Here is an 18969-nt window from a genome sequence, read left to right as displayed (position 1 = left end):
ATTCAGGTGCAGCACTTGTAATGAAGAGATGTTAATGAGATTTTCTTGTTCTGCTAGCTTTCCTTTGCTTCATAATGAAAATTCCTGTGTGTCCTGTTCCCCCCCACCCCGACTTTGTACTTGGTATTTAACTTTGAGTCAAGTTATTCCTGTTCAACGGAGTATTAACTATCGTTTCTTAATAAGGTAAAATGCATTGTTGCAGTTTTGAGGTTAGAAACAGCGAGCACTGGAATTTCTTTGCCATGTGTGCAGCAGGAGAGAATTACAACAGCTGGGTTTTTAAAAAAAAAAATAGTTTTGAGGGCTTGCTGAGCCTGCAGCCAGGAGTGCTCCCAGAACCCGCGGCCGTGACTCGAGGGGTGTAGACCGAGTGGCTCGCTTTAAAGGCTGTTTACCCTTTCGTAAACCTAGGCTGCTGGCAGCCGGGTGAATGTTTTCTTCTCTCTTTTTCCTATTTAATCCCTTTTTTTCCTCACGCTTTAAAAATGCCAGTAATAAAATATTTCTAAACTCAGACAAGAAGCATAATTTCTCCTCCAGTCTTCAAGTAAAACACCGGAGTATCTGGCAGAGATACATATGTCATAATTAAAAAAAAATAAAACTATTTGATTGCACACATACAGCTGGAATGGTTTTAAGACGTGAATGGTTTAATATAGGTGCAACCAATTAAAACTGTCCCTGTGTAAATAATGTTACTTACAGTTGTACAATATATGTTTTGTGCTACCAAAATTAAAATTTAATATTAGAAAGAAAAATCAAAATAAGTAGTTGCTTTTTCCTTAAACTTGAATGCCATAACTTGTGATATCCTTTAAAAATGGGAAAAAAAATTGTTTGGTAGCAGGATGATAATTTTCATATAACTTTTCTTTTAGATTGAGGGTTTATTTCCTACATACCTGATTTTAGAAATGCAGAGAGTTAAACACTGTTATAACTTTTTCTTTCTAGTTCTGAAATGTAGTAGTAGTATTTATATTTTTATTGAAAACCAGTTATTCAGATAATATTAGTTAAACTTGAGGCTGTCTCAGTTGTTTGTTTCTTGTCAGAAGAACACCTCCTCACGGCTTTTCAGTCTGTAGCCCTTTCCTACCTGAGCCTGAGAGCTGCTCGTTCTCTTCCTTCTGTTTTTGAAAGTATGTTGTTGCTACCTCCTTGCCTTTAACATATTAGCAAGTTCAGAAAAAAAGAATATCATTTAACAGTGTGTGCATGTGTACAAATATGTAAACAAAAATGTGCGTGTGTATAAGTATATAAACACCTACATGCACATATGTATTCATACACACACATATATATGTACATATATCTATGTGCATGTTGTTTTTTAGGTTTTTAAGTAGTCTAAATTGTTTAAGATGCCCGGCTGATCAAAGAGGAAATTTCAAAATGTCTTTTATTACAAGCAGGGATGGTAATTATATTTCTTTTTAGGACACTGCTTTAGCAAACTACGTAACCGTTTGTCATGCACACTCCATTATTACTGCACTGTCCTTTTGGTGATGTTGATCTCCCTGACCAGGAGTACTCACTGGGGTGGAACATTTTGAAGGACACGCTATAATTAAAATATTGTGATGTGGCATTATTGCATAACTCAAGGACATGCCATTGTCACCTACCTAGAGTGTTGCAAGAACGAGATTTGTGAGTTTTATTCTAGCTGAGATTTTCCAGCGATTAACTACCACTCCCTTCTAAACTTCCAGTTCCTTTAAACTGAAAGATAAATTTTAATGCAACTGTTTGTTAATTAGGAGGAAACATGGGTGAGAGGAGTGGGCTGGCGAGGACTGGAAAAGAAGTGTGTTGGAGGTGCGGAGCGAAGAGGGCTCGCGTGTGAGTGCGTGCGAGTCAGAGGAAGCACGGGAACAGATTAAATACGTTGGTTAGGCAGCATGGATAAGAAACAAAAATCAATGTCTTAATACACTGACTAGAGAAAGGATAACTCAAAACAATCCCACTTTCTGTGCTAAATTCCCAGAAGCTGGAAAAAATAGTAAATTAAAACTGGAGTACCTTATTTCATACCAGCTTTTTAGATTAACCCGGCACCTCTGCATGAAGAGTACTCGGCAGACTAAACACAGCAATGTTAAGCAGTGCAGCTTTTTGTCATACTTCAGTGCAATACATTCTCTCCCTATATTAAAAAAGTGTTTAAAACACTTTTCACCAACAGAGTTAATTATTGTAAAAACTTGGAAGAGTTAGTTTTTCTCTCAAACGAAAATATTTCCCTCTCCTGTTGAACTTTCTGCTGAAGTTTAAAGTGGTGCAGTAAATGCACCTGCTAGGAGAAACCTGGGCTTGAGACAGCTGCGAAGTGAGCACCTCCGATTCGCTGTCTGGGTGCACATGTGAACGCACTGCATTTGGAAAAAAGAAATAAATGCTCTAAAGAAGCGTACTTACCAGATGCAGAGATGTCTGAGAGCTCCAAGGCGATGGCTGGAGGTGAGCTGGAGCTGTCACTGGGGAGAAGTACCTGTTCTCTGCTCCTCTCCCAGTGAAACTGCGGGAGGCTGTTTCAGGGGAGGGACTTAAGAGGTGTAGGAGTTGAGCCCTCGGGGTGTAGAGATGCACCTGATATTACTCCAGCCCCGAGCTACGATTCATTTGTTTGCGTCCACTGCTTTCATTCAGCATTACCTCAGCGTGGAAGCTATCGAAGAGAGCTCTCCTTGCCTGTGTGCCCTCCAACAGCCAAGTGTTACTCTGAACTGTCGTGTCTGTTCCTCCAAGTGGCAATGTGCAAGAGGGGGTCAGAAATGGCTCAGGCATAAACTGAGCTTTAATAAATTTAACTTTTGTAGAAGTGACTCTTGAGCAGCAGAACTGACTGTATGCAGGGGGTAGCAAAGCTTCAAAATAATAATTTTACTCTTTTATAGAGACTGACATTTTTTAATGAATGCCTTTGTAGCTTTAATATTCTTGCTCTGATTTTCCTCTCCCTCTCCATTTTTATTTAAATCTTTTTGTCCTTCATGAGTCTCTTTTCTGAAGGCGGGACAGAACTAACTCCAGACTTGCTTGCCACAGGAGCCTGCCAAAGCTTGCCTGTAATCACCAGTCAAATGTACAGATCTGGAAATGGGAAGGAGTCACCTCAGGAAGAAATTGATTATCGCGTCTCTGGGTTTGCTTAGAGCTGTGAAACGGGATGGTGAAAGGAGGAAGTCAACTGATCATCCACTGATTAGTACTCGCTTTTAGTTGCATTTTTGTTACAGTTCATTATTAGTGTATTTGCCAGTCATCTAGTGCCATTGCTGAGTTGTTTGGTGAAATAAAAACCTCGTGCGTACTGGTTGTTAAAAGGAAAATCTGTTGAGAGTTCTAGCTCTCTCTAAAAGACAGTCCTGTTACTGAATGTGAAAACAAAGTGGGGTGTGGCGCCTAATTCTAATGTTATTGAGAGGTTAAAATTTCTGTGAAAAACTGTTAAATTCAGCTGGATGAATGTGATAACCCTCTTGTTTCAGCCACTGCTCTATAGGTAAGACAGCTGTGAATTATTAAAACTTAAATACAGAAGTATGATGAATTTTATACTTGGCAAAAGTATGGTCTTTTGAATTAAAATTATTAAGGAAATTGTCACTACAAGATTGGTTTAGGCAGCGGGTAAAAGTTGTTTCAAAATCAGTCTCTAAAGCGATGTCTTAAAAATAATTTTAAAGATGTGGCCTTTATCCTGACTTATGGACTATCCTGACTATGTCCATGACTTATGGACATTTACTTTCCTGTCCAGGTGTGCAGATCACCGTCCTTCCCCTTGCCATGCCAGTGCAGTTTTCTGGAGAATTTTTCTGAATCACTAATTTTAAGGTAGAAAGGTGGCTCTTGGGTTTTTTAAATTATTGTTTTATTGTTTTATTATTATGTTCCTACTATGCAGCTTAGCAGTGTATATGGATGTCATATTACTGCCAAGTTGTTTGTAAATCCTTTGGCTTTAGGTGGAATAACAGGAGTGTTTGTAGTCCGTCATTCTTCCATTTAGTTGTAAAAACTTTTGAAGAATAGTAGTATATTAGAAAATTCTGCCTGCAGAGAAAGATCTTGCAATGTCTGCATTCAGAAGCATATCTGAAAAGACCTAAGGAGAAAAGTCCTTTGCTTTCTCAGCGGAATATGTTATTGCGTAGTCCTCACTGGGTAGCGAAGAGCCTTTCTTATGTCAGGAAGTTTGTGTGCCCTATCAATCTACATAAATGTTCTAATTTTTCTTCTGGAAATGTAGATCACTTTATGTTGTCTGTAGCTGAAGGCAGGTACCGTTTTTTTTTTGTTTGGTTGTTTGTTTTTTTTTTTTTATGTGATGTGGCGGAGATAAGTTTCCTTGGATAGAATATTTTTTTGTTGTTTTGAAAGAATGTTGCAATTTCTGGCATCTAGAGGAAGCTATTGAAGGACTCCTTTAATACAGGTGACTGAACTGGGATAAGAGGCAGTCAGTATTTGAACTTTGATTTTATTTTTCCCCTCTTCTCCCTATCCCCCTTCCCTGATCTGGTGCGTGGAGCGGAGACATCATGTCCAGTTGCTGCCTTGACCCAAGGAAAATAGTGTTTCAAATCTAGTTATTCCTGGAAGTTGCTGTTATTAGTCAGGTCAGCTGAAATCAGCTGTGAACAAAACAGAACTGGCAAAAAAAGAACAGCTAATGTAACTGCTCCTTTTCTTGGTGCTTGGATGGTATTACAAATCCAAATCTGGGGGAGAAAATTCATTGGTAGGCCCCAGAAAAAAGACTTGAGAGCTCCTGTTTGTGTATACTTCTAGAAGTAATAAATCTTGATTGCAGTGTTGTTTCGTCACTTACTTTTGTTAACTCGTTATACTTGCGCCTTGAGTGTTCGAGAGACTGACCCCAGTCACCCATCAGTAGCACCCTTGTTAGTTTACCTGAGCACAAGTCAGATTAAGAGCACCAGGACTGACATAGTAAAATTTGGATTTATTGAAATTTTTCTCTCAAGTTGCTTTTTAAAAAATGTGATTATTTTTGTATCTCTGGAGGGCTTTTTTGTTCTGAGTTTAAAATTTTGTATCGAATAATGTTTAGTTATAGTTGAATTTCATAGGTTTAACTACTGTAGCATGAAAATGCCATGCTATAAATGTTACAAACTTCCTTCTTCATATTTTTTTTTTTGGGGTCAACTTCAGCACTAAATAGAAAACAAAATGTCACTAGCAGAAACCATACATACAAATGGAATAAATTTAACTGACTCTTGATACACAACTTACCTAATTTTTGTTTTCCTCTTGCACTTCAAGATTCCATTCCCTGGATGTATGAAAGAGTGCCAAGTGTTGCTCTGGTCGGTTACCAGCCCCTCTGTTGATCAGATAATTCTGAACTTTCTGCTCCAACGCAGAGACCGGATCTGGTGACTGAGTTGTTCTGCTGCCCTGACTTTACCTGTGTCAGCCAGAGCTCTGGTCCTGGCGTTCAGAGGGTGTCCGCTGCTTGTCAGTCCTCAGTGTTCCCATATCCTTCTCGAGATGCCTTACAGATTAGTGAACTAGTTAGTTATTCCAAGAAAGAACGATCATAGGTAAATGTGAACACCGATAGACATGGAGCTAGTGAAGCTTAGCCTGCCGTGTACAGGAACATCCTAGAATTGTGTCACTGGCAACATTCACTTCTATCTTTCTCATCTTAGTTACGTATCTAGATGGGTACCTTTGAGCTAAGCATTCAAGAAAGTCCTTTTTTCTTTCATTGGTCGCTTGGATTGAAGTTAAAGGCAGATTTTGCTATCTGTATTAGCACATTTGGACTACGTTGTTCTCAGAAAGGGGCAAATGTATTTGAATGTAATTGCTGTAACTCATTCTGTGCCCCAAAACATTACATGATTCTTGTACAATATTCTCATAATTATTTTCTTCTATCCCATATGAATAGTTATTAGTTTTAAAGCTTTTCGAATAACACCTTTGAAATGTGCCTTTGTTTTTCATAACGATTCCAGTCCCTGACTCTGGAGATATGTCTGGGCAGATTACCTTGCTGGTGTTTGTGAGCCAGTTGCTTGTGATTACTAGAGCAAATTATTTGTATGGGAAAAGATGAAAAGCTCAGCAGTTAATAGCAACTGCATATCATAGTTTGAGATATTTCTTGTGGCCTGTACTGCTAGTGTTTGGCCTGGAACTGAGACGATCTTCCTCTGGTTCCCATCCTCACCCTTGGGCAGTGAAACATCTTGGGGGAAGGAGGGAACAGCAGAAATTGAGGCTGTAGGCAAAACTATGAACTGTTTATAAGAAGGGGTTTTTAATGATCATCCTTTTCATTGCCAGGCATTCTAACAGAGGTGTAAAACATACCTTTCTTCAGGCTCTACTCTGGTTATAATTCTCTTTTACATGTATTTTTTTGTGTGTGTTTGTGTGCAGAATGTTTTTTCCTTTTCTACTTTATTTTCAAGACTTACGCCAGAGATTCTGAGACAGTTCTCTCACCTAGATGAAGTTTTTCTCTAGAATCCAGTAGCAGGACCTGAGCTGTGCCCTGTGCAGTTCCCGTAGGTATGAAGTCAGTCCCGCACATTTTTCTGTCAGGCACAATTGGCGTTGTGCTGCTGTGAGGCCGCTCTTGTGAAGAGAGCAGGGAGGCGTATAATAAAGACTCCTAGACTGAAAATTTAGTTTTCAGTTATTCTTTGAAACATGTCAAATTTTGTAAAGATTTATATGATTACTATATGTTGTCTACTATTAAAATAAATGTTAAAAGTGAGGAATTTAAACCAGCAAGTGAAATCTGATGTTTTATTTTATTCCATTAAAAAATACTAATGCTGCAGTTCTGGAGCTGCAGTTTGTCTGTTATAGTTTTGAATTTGAAGTTACATGATACCATTTAGCTGTACAGTGTCAGTTGTTCTCAGAATGGATCATGCAGCTAAATTTGCCTGTAGGGAAAACTTTTTTTTTTTTTTTTTTAAAGCAAAATGGCCAGAAGTAATTTAAAATCTTACTGTCTGATGGTGTATTTGTGTGAATTTCTACACTGGAATTGCAGCATTCCTAAATGAAACTTTTCTTACTGCACAATATATGTTAGGGCCAAAAACTTCTATTTCAGTGTGGTTTCAGTATGATTTCACATCTTTTGTTTTGTGCTGTATTTGTGGTTTTGTAGGCTTTAGACTATTATTTATAGGGTTTTTATTTAATTGGGTGGGGATAAATACTAAACAAACGAGAATCCTAGTTTACTTGAATTTCTGGTTTGCTTGTGAAAGGACGTTATTAAAATTTCTCTTGATGACAGCATAGTATAAACTTTCTAGCTAATAAGGTGTGTCATATATAGGAACATGAGACTTCCTAGGTGTTCTTAATGTCAGTGGTGAGATTAAAAGTGTTCTGGTGTTAAAATCTCAAGGGCTTGGTGAGCACGGAACAGTTGCAGCTGTCCCTGTTAAATGGCTGGGGAAAAAAAGCCAGAGAAAGTCTCTTAAATGAAGCCAGTCGTAGAGCTGTTAGTGTTTGATAGTCAAAGATAACTTGCTGTTTTTTGTTTGTTTGTTGTGCATTGTGTGATCCTATTTCTGCTATAAAACCAGATATATTTTCAGAAGAGTAAGAAAAGGAGACCAGGGAAAGAAGACTGGAAGAACTGCGTGGTTAAACTTGCAATGAATTGGTGCTTATTTTGGGAGGATTCCAGCCAGAAAGGTGTTATTTTTGATCTACCTGCCTTCTTATATAGCTTTACGCATTCACAGTGAATAAACTGAAACAATCCAACAATCCCTCTCTCCTGTTTTAACTGTGCCAACAACGAAAGCAACATTGAACCAGAAAGCAATGATGGTGATGAGATTCGCAGATAATGGCTAAAGTAGTCTGACGTTGGTGGGTCAATGCAAGTGATCCAAACCTTGAATTAGATTTTTTTTTTTTTTAAAAAAAAAAAACAACCTTAGAATAAATGGAGAGTAGAAACAGAGTGGAAACAACCCAACTTGTGAAGAACCAGGCTTTGTTTTTTCTGTTTATGAATTACCTTCAGAATAAAAGGAGAAAGTAGGGAGCGTTGAAGTCTGCAATTAAGTACTGTTAGTCAGGGGGCTGCGACAGATTTAAGAGAGGACTTGGGAGGCTGTGATGTCCTGGGATTCACTGGCACAATCAGAATGCTTTTTACCTTTTCAAAGAGGTCAGACGCAATGCTACCAGTTTCTAAAAAGAGCCTGGCTTAGGGAAATATTTTGTGTATTATTTCTGCTGAATGGTAAGCACATTGTTTAAATAGGAAACACTGGTTATTTCCATTGACGTTTTTTCTGTGTTTTAAAAATGTCCCATTGTCAAGTATATTTTTGGTGAAAAGTTTGTATGAAGTGAAGTCTCTTGTGCTGTCAGAAGGTTTCAAATAGGTGCAGCTAATCTCAATAGCAGGTGCTATAGCTTTGAGGGAATATCTGTGTATGCATGACTCCTGTGTCTGCAATTTTGAAATTCCCTCAGTTTCTGTTGCAAATATCTTATGAATTTGGTCAGAGTGGATATGTGCTCTGTGGAGGTACCGCATTATCTGCGTTCCTGGTATGGAGAACCCTTGCATGTTTGCTAGTATTGATAGGAGATTGAGTTCCTGTGTATTTTGTGTGAGTTCCTGTGTATTCTCAGCAGAGAATGATGCTGCCTGATTCTTACAGATAGCTTGGTACACTTAAAAAAACCCAAACTGTGTCTGAAACACTCTACACATAATTAAATAAGTAGAATTTTTGCTTGACCGATTTCACTGTGCCTTTTAATAAAAGAAAAAAAAAATAACAAAAAGTAAAAATAATACTGCTTTTGAGTATCTTCTAGAAAGAGGCTTAACTTAGATGAAGATTTAAATAGTCTAACAGAAATCTATTATGTAACTTCTTAAGCTTGTTTACATACTCTGTTTTTAAGGATTACCTTCTGTATTTTAATATTCCAGAGCAAGTTGGTTGATACTGATTTGCAGCTGCCAGGGTTTTGGAGGAGGGTGCATCAGGAAGTCAGCCTCCTGAAATGTGGTAGTGGCAGTGAATTGTGAGGCTTTTGGCAAGATTCCAGGTACTTTTCATCATAGATACAGGAAGAAATGAAAAAAAAAAGATCTGCCTGTCTTAGGTGGACTCTTAGAAAATAGAGAACACCCAAACCTGACAGGCTGGTTGCAGCAGAATTCCTTTTCTCTAACACCTAGGTGAACTTTAAAAATGATGCGTGGTCTTGAAAATAGTATTTAAAAAAGTTATAATGCATATGTCATTGTAATAGTTTTCAAATTAGCAAGGAAGCAATATAAATAGTGCAGATTATTTTTTTTTTCACTAGCCAGCAGGTATGAGCAAGAACAAATGCCATCGCTGAAGCTGTAGCAGGAAAGGTCCCTCCCCCAGTGCAACTGGGAAATGGTATAAATACTAACCAGGGAATAAATGACAATGAATTGCTTCCAGCTTTTTGACTTCAGGGTTTATCTCAGTATTGCACAACCTTAGCCTAAAGGTTGGGGTTTCTTTCGTGATTTTTCTTTTTGAACGTGCTTTACAGAATTTTGGTACTCCTTCAGAGTAGTTTGTTTGCTTAGTAGGATTCCTTCATAAGCGTACTTCTTCATGTCCGTAAACGGCAGTTTGCTGCTGGTTAAGTTAAGGGAAGAGCTCTGTTGGCTGTAAACCTGTATGAAGGTATCTAGTACAGCCTTGGGGCGTGAGTGAGTAGGTGAATCCCCAAAATATTCACTGCTGTGTGTTCCAGAGAAGGTAGGTCAGTGCTGTCCTAGGTCAGCTGCCGGCCTTTCAGTGCAGCCAGGTAGGGGTGTTTACAGATTTTGAGTTTTTACGGCTGCATTACATAATGATGTTGAGATAGACTGGCCAAAATCCAGATCCGTCTGCTTCCTCGTTGGCTCCTTGCCGTACTCTAAAGCTCACACTAATTTCAGTGTTGTAGCACTTTGCAAACCTGCCCTTCGTTTATTGAAGCAGATACCTGCGAAATGATACCCAGTGTCCGTTTCTTTTAAATACTGTATTTAAGTGATATGACTGGTATCACACAGCAAGTCTTTGGCAGAGGTGTAGTTAGAATGTAGTTCTTAGGGCAACATCCGAGTTAACCAGCAGTCCCTTCTCTCTGCCTGAAAGCCAGGCTTTGCATTCCATATTTCGCTCCCTCCTCAGCGAGGCAGACAACCATCTCCTTTGCTGCCCAGCTGTGATTCATCGCTGGAGCAGGTCTTTCCTGTGTGCTGGCTGAGATAGGTCCGTGGAAAAAATACCACGTGATGATATAATTAAAGACTCTCTTAATTCATTACGTAGTGAGAGACTGAACTGAGATCGCAGCCAGCCAGACACAGCCTGTCGTAGTCATGGTTAGAAAAGGCTGCTTTGGTCTGTGGATGTGCATATATATAGCCTTATATACGCGGGTCAGTGTGAGAATTGTGAGAAGGCGATGGCAGCTTAAGAGAGCTCAGCTGTTCAATCCTCCTGTACTTGTGAGCATGCATGAACTGCAGGCTCTTCCCTCCTAACTAGGTCAAGCCTGGGTGCAGGCACGGGAGGAGCGAGGCCGCCTGGGACAGTTCTTAGGTGCTTGCCCTACGGATGCAGTGTTAGAGCATTTCACAGGGACACTGAGGATTTTTCGACAGGCAAAGCAGCACCTGCATTTCTGATCCTCACTGGAGAATTGATCCTCTGGATGAAAAAGTCCTTTAAGAGTAAATGCTGAAGTAGACAGCTTGTACAGAAAAATGAGAACAAATCACCAATGTTTGGCAGAACTTTAAACAAATATTTATTTCTGATAACGGGCCTAACCTGAAATTATCTATGTTTGCATCTGTGTTGATATATTGAATATCAGTATAACAGCCCCGATGAAGTCACGATTAGGACCTACCTCTTTTTCTAAAAGAAGGTAGAGTGCTGTGTAAGAGCATGTGGTCTCAAATCTGAAATTCTTCACGCTGAGAAGTCAGAGTTCTTTTTTTAGCATATGAATGATGGTGCTAGAGATGCTAGTTAAAACACAGGAAGCTGACGCGCTGCAGATATGGCTGTTTACACTCTTTCCTATGCCTGAGGCGCACAGCGAGGATGAACCTACCGAAGGACACCTCTGCGATGAGTTCGTTTCGCTGAAGAAAAATTTGAGGAATGAAATTATTATTCTTTGTATTGTACTTACAGCTGTGTTCAGGCTTCATAATTAATGAATTGTAATGTTCTCAGCTGCTCCTGCAGTGACACTGTGTACAGTACTTCCTCCAGTAATAGCAGACATCCCTTTTTTGTAGTATTTTTTTTCTTGTATTTTATAATTCCAGAATAGATGGTTCTGCAATATATTACTTATGAATTGAGAAGGCTTCTCTGCATAAACAGTCCATGTCAAAATGTAAGACTTATTTAAGAAGTAACATTAACTTAATTGGTTTTAAGAGTGGCATATTTTGGTTTTAAACTAAATTTAGACAAGTCTTAATTAACTTGACATCCAGTGAACAAATCTCTTTTAAATGACATAGGGTTCACATGAAATTTTGCAATTTTCTTGTGGAGACCAGACCTGAGGCTAAGAAACAGGTTTTGTTTTTGTTTGTTTGTTTAATTGCTGTATTTGTATGTTTTGTATGATAAACATTGCAATAAATTAAAAAAAAAGACAATCTGAAGTTAAAGTAACATAGGGCTCCTGATGGCCTGTGTTATAGCCTAGGTTTGTGTAAAATATGTTTTTAAAGGCACTTTTTAAAAGGAATAGTATGAGTTTTCTGAACCCGTTGTTTCCTATCACCTGCAAGGTGCAAAGCATCTGATTGTTTAAAATCTGAGTTTAAAAAGCAAAATATCTGTGCAACCTGTCTCCAGTATGAGAAAAAAACCCCTGTTGTTTGCCATGCTTTGAAGGCAGGCGTTGTTTCTTTTTCTTTCTTTTCTCAGGGCTCGGGCAGAGCCGTGTTGCAACCTGCAGTTGTGTGTCGGGGAGGCGGGGCGGGGTGGAGCAGGTGCTTATTAATACCTCGCGGCTACGGGGAACGGTGACTGCGTCTTCTGGAGCGTTCACAGAGCTGAACAGGTGGATGTTGTTTTAATAATGAGGTTGAGAGTGGACACTATTTATCCTCTGGTTTTAATGACAAACTTTTAATGTAGATCTGTGAAAGAAATCGGACTTTAAAATAACAAGTCAGGCCGTCTTCTTGTTTTATCTCCCAGCCTCCTACTTCTAAGTAAAAAAGGCAAGTTCATAATTTCAAAAATAAAAAAATTTGCCTCCACCCTTCCAAATTAAAATAAGTTTATTCTGGAAGTTTTTTTTTTCCCTAAAGCTTTTTTTATTTATGTATTTTTTTTTGAGAAATTGATTTTATGTATGAATTCAACGTGATTTTAAATCTGAAAAATTGGAACAATTCAGGGCAGCACGGTGCAGCACTGTGACCATACTGAATATTTGAGAGGTTATTATAATATAATGGTGACTCGAAATTGCATACCAGAAAGACGTGCAGAAGCGGACTGCACAGCTTTGGACTTTACTGCTACTTTGTATTTCAAACAGTGCTTTAGAAGAGTACGGATGTGAACAGTTTGAATTGGAGAAAAATGTTAAATAACATTTAACTTCGTATTTTGTGTTTAGACTGAAGATGAAAAGTGTACATGAGATAATGTGAACACAGAGTCTGTCAAGCTGTGGATTAGGACGGTATTTTCTAAGGTATTTCAGTTACAGAGGACTAAACGCTACAGGTGGTTTAGCCAGGACTGCTCCCTCACGGCGTCCTTCAGCCAGGCTCTTCTGACCCTGCAGGAAGCTGTAGCAGAAAAACAACTGCGTTGTGTTTGAAGAATTCTGGGATAAAGAATGTGATGAAACCTGGAATTTTTAGTAATGTTTCTTTTGGGATTTAGTGACCCTTCAAGACAAACAGGAAAGGTAATGCTGGGCTCACTTTTTCAAACCTGTGAACATTTGTCAGGAGCAATTTTTATATAATATTTCCCATAGTCTGCAGTTCACCAGTAAATATTTGACCAGTGATAGCATGAAAACTTTAACAGATGGCCCCGTGATCAGTATTTGTTGTCATTTTTGTATTTACATTTACTTAGCCCTTACTGCTGCATGCTTCACATTGTTTGCTCCGTTTCTGCCACCTTCTGAATGTCCACTTCTGTATCCTTCCTTTTCCTTATCCCCCCTTGCTCTCCAGGCTTTGCAGTCCCGTGGTTTCTCTTGCAGCAGCAGTGCTTTGGGTCCCAGACGCAGGAGCAGGACATCAAAAGGTGTCGGTCCAAAGGCCTGCTGCGAGAGATGAGGCAACCTCGAGGTGCTCAGGCAGCGGTGCCGCTGCTCCTGGCTGTTTCTTGGCCGCTGCTGTTGCAGACCGTTGGCAGCATCGCTTCTGTCTTGGACTGACCCTGATCAGCCAGGCGCCATTTGGTATTGTCCCTACCACTTGGGAAATTAATGCCCTGAATTGAAAAAACATGTGGTTTTTTTTTTGTCCATAGAGATAATACAAATGTGAGGAGCTGCTTTGGGGTCCTTCTTCCACCTGTTTCTCAGTGCATGGAGAGACAGGGTGCACCCACAGCCGTCTAAAGTAGTGGAGCAGTCACTCCCTGCTGAGGGAAACTTGCAGCAGCTTTGCAAAATTGCCTTTGGCATCTGTTTTAGTGTTCCTGTAGAACCAGCAAATTCCATTTTTTTTTTTTTTTTCATCAGTTGTTGCAGCATTTTTCAAAACAAGCTAGTCAACATTTTGAAAGATTTTAATTGCAGTTTCTTTTGGAACTGGGAAGTGCCCAAGTATCCATCCATCTTGGCTGTACCATTGTTCCTGAATGGGAATTGTATTTTATCCCACGTAGTGCTTGTGCTCCTAATAGTAATTTCTTGTCCATCCCTCAAATTACGGCTTTATTTTCTTTAGTAGGTTAAAATGATGAAGGTAAATGGCATTTTAACACTTCCCTTCTCCAGTTGTGGTGCATATTTTTTTCTTTAAAGTAGCAGGCATACAGTGATGAACTGCACATTGAAGTTTAATTATTTTCTGATTATATCCACTCAAGTATGTCCAGGCACAGTTTGCCAATGAAATACAGTTCAGTGATCCCATTTCCTCTTCAATGGGATCATATTTTGACAAGTATTTTATAAGGAAAAAAGATGCATTTGATAATTTTGATACAAGAAAGAAAATCGAGAAAGAAATTGTTTCTTTTTTTTCTAAAGGCTGTTATTGCTGCAGACATTATTCATTTATTAAAGACATGCCATCTAGAGAGAGGTATTCAAATGATCTATCTGGATTTGCAGATACGAAAGGAAAGCCCTCCAGGGAGCCTTGCGTACATATAGCATTTCTTAAACTGTGGCAGTATGTTACTAGAACTGTGTAAGAGAATTCTGCTTTAAGTTTTTGGAAGCTCTCTTGTCTGCAGAAAAACGTGATTGACTTCTGCAGTTTTGATGGAGATAAAAGCATGAAAGTGAAATTCCTAATCTACTTGTTTTCCCAACCTTGTTTTTGTCACTTCCTTATAGTAACAATGCCTGTGTTATAAGGCCTTTGTGATAAGATTCTGGGATCTTAATTTGCCTTTACTTCTGTCTTACTACTCTGCTTTCTCTGTTTTCCTCAATATGATTTAAAAAAAAAATAAACTCTGTATTCTACTGCTGCCTACTGCAGCGGTATGTGGTTCCAGTGCTCAGGCTGGGCCTGCGCTCTGTGCAACTGCGTTTCTTCTGGAGCTCCCTCGATAAAATGTGGCACAGGCACATGTTATGTTGAGGTCTGTGGCTTTTAGGTCTTTATTGCCTAAAACCTACTCCTAGGTCAGTAAGGAGAAACAGAATATTCTCAAGAATACACAGTATATTATTTCCATTCAGACACACACTGTATTCCTGCCGCTGCTTTTTTCCAATTCCTGCAACTAGTTGGATTCATCAAGTGTAACATTAATAATCTAGGGTATAATTTAATTTCTGTTAGATGTTGTCCTCTGTTTTAGTGTCCCTCCGTGTCCTCAACATCCCAAATAAGCGTGAAATAAAAGGCACCTTCCCCAGATGGCTGTCAGCTGCTTTTGTTTTGAGTCTCTGCTTGGCCTGATAAGACAGCATTTTCAAATTTGGGCTTTAGAGTCAATTTAAGTGCATTTTGAGTGGATTCGGAAGTGCCGTGTGTCATTCCGTATGGCTGTTTAGGATCCAAGTAGCTCCATCACTGTCTAACAAAAACTGGTATGTTGGTGAAATCAGTCTAAACATGAGTCAATAGGAGGAAAAAAAATACATTGACTTTTTTTTCTTGCGGTATACTATTTTCCTTCATCAAAGGCTTCTGGTCTCGCATTCAGTCATTCTGTGCTGGTGAGGGGCCGTGTAGTCGTCACTGGTGTTTGGATGCCCAGGCAGAGCTGGGAGTAAAGCCTACCTGTGCGCATTTCTAGGTTACCCTGCAGTTTTGTTCGTATTCTGTCTTTATGATCTCTGCAGTTCGGCAGTGCTGATATGTTCGAGGTTAAACCACTGCATTGAAGTTGCTCACAGTACCAGCTCTACGGGGAATAAAATATCACAGCTTACTTGCCTAATGCAAGAATATTGTTGAACATGGCACTGTGCTTTAAGATCATGCAAAAACTGTGCTTAACTCCCTTTCAAGGTTGGTGTATTGATGATTCATAAGCATGGTTAATTAAGAAGAATTTTTCATATTAGGACTTATCCCGTGATAAATGTTGCCTGCTAATAGATGGATACTGATTCTTTTAATTTATGGTAATTACAATAATGTATTGGGGTTGGAATAGACTGCCTTTAACGGTCCCTTCCACCCAAACTGTTTTATGATTCTATGGTTTCTTAAGAAATATTTTTATCTAGTGATAGATGCTGCTGTAATATTTAAATTCCAGGACTTTAGAAAGTGGAGACTTCAAAATTCTAAAATTTTAAAATTTCTTTGCATTTTAAAATTACTTTGACTTCTGAACATCTATCACTGTGTAATAAATGATATCAGTGTTACTTCTTATGTAACCCACTTGCTCTAATCTTCATTGAATTGTATGTGGAGGAAATAAAAAAATAAACTGCTACTGACAAAGAAACAAAATAGTGTAGTAAAAACCCCAACTCTTCTTTCTAATAAGCTTCAAAATTAGCAGATATTAAGAGCCATGCTTTATTTTCTTTCAGAACACACAACTCCACCCTGTGTCTTTTCTCTAATGATCACTAAATGCTCTTCTACCTTTTTTTTTTTTTTTGGTTCGCTGCATGGTCCTAATTGTTGCTTTTGTACATTTTTTTAAATTGAACAGTTGTTCCTGTCATTTTGAAAGCGCTGACGTATGATGAGAAGAGGGGGGCGTGCAGTGTGGGCTCCAACGTGAGAGATGCCGCGTGCTACGTGTGCTGGGCCTTCGCTCGTGCTTATGACCCTGCAGAACTGATACCATTTATTAATCAGATCTCAAGGTGAGTTGTGGCAGTAAGAAACTGAGCTATTTACAGTTAATTTTAAAAAATCTATGCAAAACTAGGAAAGAGCTAGAAGTTAATCTAACAGTCTAATTCTTTATATTCTAGAAATTAATAATGTGGGAGTCTAATGATCATTTATCATTTATTTCATGATAATGAGACATTTAAAATTAGATCTAGACCAAGAGTGATACATCCATTTAGAGGAAATAACCTTCATGCTTAAAAAGCAGCTGGTGTGTCCCGTATAACGTGAATGTAATTCATTGATCTCTGAATATTGTTCACCAAGGAAGGATATTTTTGTTTCTATATGATAATTTTAATAAAGTTCATTAATTCATCCTAACAGATATGCTGAATATCTTAAAGACAAAGAATTGAATGTGGGTGGGATGATAATGACAAAAACAATACTGTTGCCTTTCCATGTAATAGTTGAAGTCTAAAATTTTTTCCTCTTCTGGTGTGTTGCAGTTTAACTTTTTGGATTGAAATCCTTAGATCACTAACATATAACTTTTGAATAATGGAGTTTTTATTATAAATAATAAGGTGTTTTAGCTAAAGTTAACAAATACATGAGAGAATTTTTTTTCCTCATTTGATACCTTCTGTTTTTATAGCGTACCCCAGTCCAGAGTGACCACAGTATTGAACTCTAGTTACAGTTGCATGAAAACACATGAATGTACTACTTTCTTTTTCAGTCTGTGGTTTCTGTTTCAAAAGACTTTTAAAAAATCAAATTTTCCAGAGATTTCCAAATGAAGATCTGTGATACTACAATGGTGGATTAGAACTTGGTGCAGCTTTTCACTTGATACTGGTTATATTTTGGCAGATAGAAACGGCTTTTACCTTTCATCTCATCTCATGCTTTTCTTCGTCTCTGCTTGTGGGATTCTCTCTTTAGCATTCAGTCTTTTTGTTGGCAGCACACTGGCTGACATTTCAAGGTGTCTTTAATGGATGATTTGCACTGCAAACACAAAGTGGTAGCTTCTAACAGTTTCTTGGCAGACTTTTTGTACAACCATTGATAGCAGCAACTTGGGCATCTTAGTCTCCATCGGAGGGGTTTTGATCAGTAGTCATTCAGTATTATCTTCTTTTAAAAGAGAAAAAAAGTTTGGACTGTACAGTAATTTGTGGTCCTGGATATCTGATTCAGTTTTTAGGGGCTGCCTTGCTTCCAGATTGCTGACAGGACTGTTTCAATCTCATCCAAAAAGCCTTGTTTGGGAACATAGGATTGATTACTTAGCTCACCAGGTTCCCAAGGAATATGTGACTTTTCCTTTATTCTTTAGAACCCATTTTTAAAGTTCTTTGGGACAATCTGTAAGCCCTACATATCCATTTTTGTTCCATGATCCTGGTGCACTGTGCCCTTGCTGGTCTCTGCTGTTCTTCATCCTTTTCTCCTCACTCTCCAGCGCTCGTCCTTTCATGCAGGGCCATATAACAGTGTCCCTTATCTGTCTGGTACTTGCTCCTGGGGGTTTTTGAGACCTTTCACTCTAAGAACCTGCTGTCAAATTTCTTAAGGCCAAATGATGTTTTTCTTGTTTTTTTTTAAGCTGTCATGTCTTTTCTCCAAAGTGAGTAGACAAAAAATTCTAAGACATCTTAGCCTTGTGTTTCTGATAAAGCAGTTCCTTGGTGTTTTGATGATGTTTCATCTACAGTAGCGCAGATACTAGAGGAGAGGAATCTTGTAACACCAAGCCGTGTGAGAACATGGTGCCATCCACTGTTTCTGGATGACTTTCAGAAAGATAATGCAATGCTCCAGAACAGACCTGCTTCAGTTAAGCAGGCTAGAAATAGTGATATTTGCCATAGTAAGTTATTAAAGCAATATTTGATTTTGAAGGGTCATATTTCATTCACTTCTGAGTTTGTGATAAATTATCTATAGTATGAAACGTAGAGGTACCTAAAGATGTCTTTGCACAGTGAAAAAATCATGTGATTACATCTTGGGTTGTATTCCCATTTTTAATCTAACCGTGCTGGTTAGATTAAAAAGAGAAATAGGTAATGGTAGCAGTGAAGCTGCAGTGACACCCATGACCAGAATGTTAACAAATGTTTCTAGAAGGCTGTTATCAGCTCTGCAGTGTTCGTTACAGCTGTCTTTAAACTTGCAGGAATACCTTTATATTCTCACTGCAAGCAAATCTTCAGGATGAGTATAGCCATACTAATAAGAAAGTCTGGTTCAAAACTGGGGCTTTTAGTAGATTTTGTCAGCACCATTATGAAGGTAAGTCATCTGCTTCCATCCTCTGACTCAGCTGAACAACTATAAGGTTTCTTTTAAGGTCTGGCAAGCTTGTTCTGTGTGAAACTTAAAAAAGCCTGAAGTGTGAGTGCATAAGCCTTCCA

At 38.6% G+C, this 18969-nt stretch overlaps 1 protein-coding gene across 4 annotated transcripts in view; it reads left to right on the top strand.

Moving 5' to 3' along the window:
* Positions 1–18969, top strand: part of TBCD (tubulin folding cofactor D) — a 127564-nt gene that overhangs the window by 35374 nt on the left and 73221 nt on the right. For all 4 annotated transcript variants that reach the window (XM_086762207.1, XM_086762206.1, XM_086762205.1 and 1 more), the window contains exon 15: positions 16413–16569. In XM_086762207.1, the coding sequence (XP_086618333.1) occupies positions 16413–16569 (157 nt within the window). The remainder of the gene's footprint in view (positions 1–16412; positions 16570–18969) is intronic.

This window comes from Chlamydotis macqueenii, chromosome 18 (assembly GCF_036417535.1).
Source record: "Chlamydotis macqueenii isolate bChlMac1 chromosome 18, bChlMac1.mat, whole genome shotgun sequence".
Classification (NCBI taxonomy): Eukaryota; Metazoa; Chordata; class Aves; order Otidiformes; family Otididae; genus Chlamydotis; species Chlamydotis macqueenii.
The sequence above is the reverse complement of the archived record's forward strand: the minus strand, read 5'-3'. Positions and strand labels throughout refer to the sequence as shown.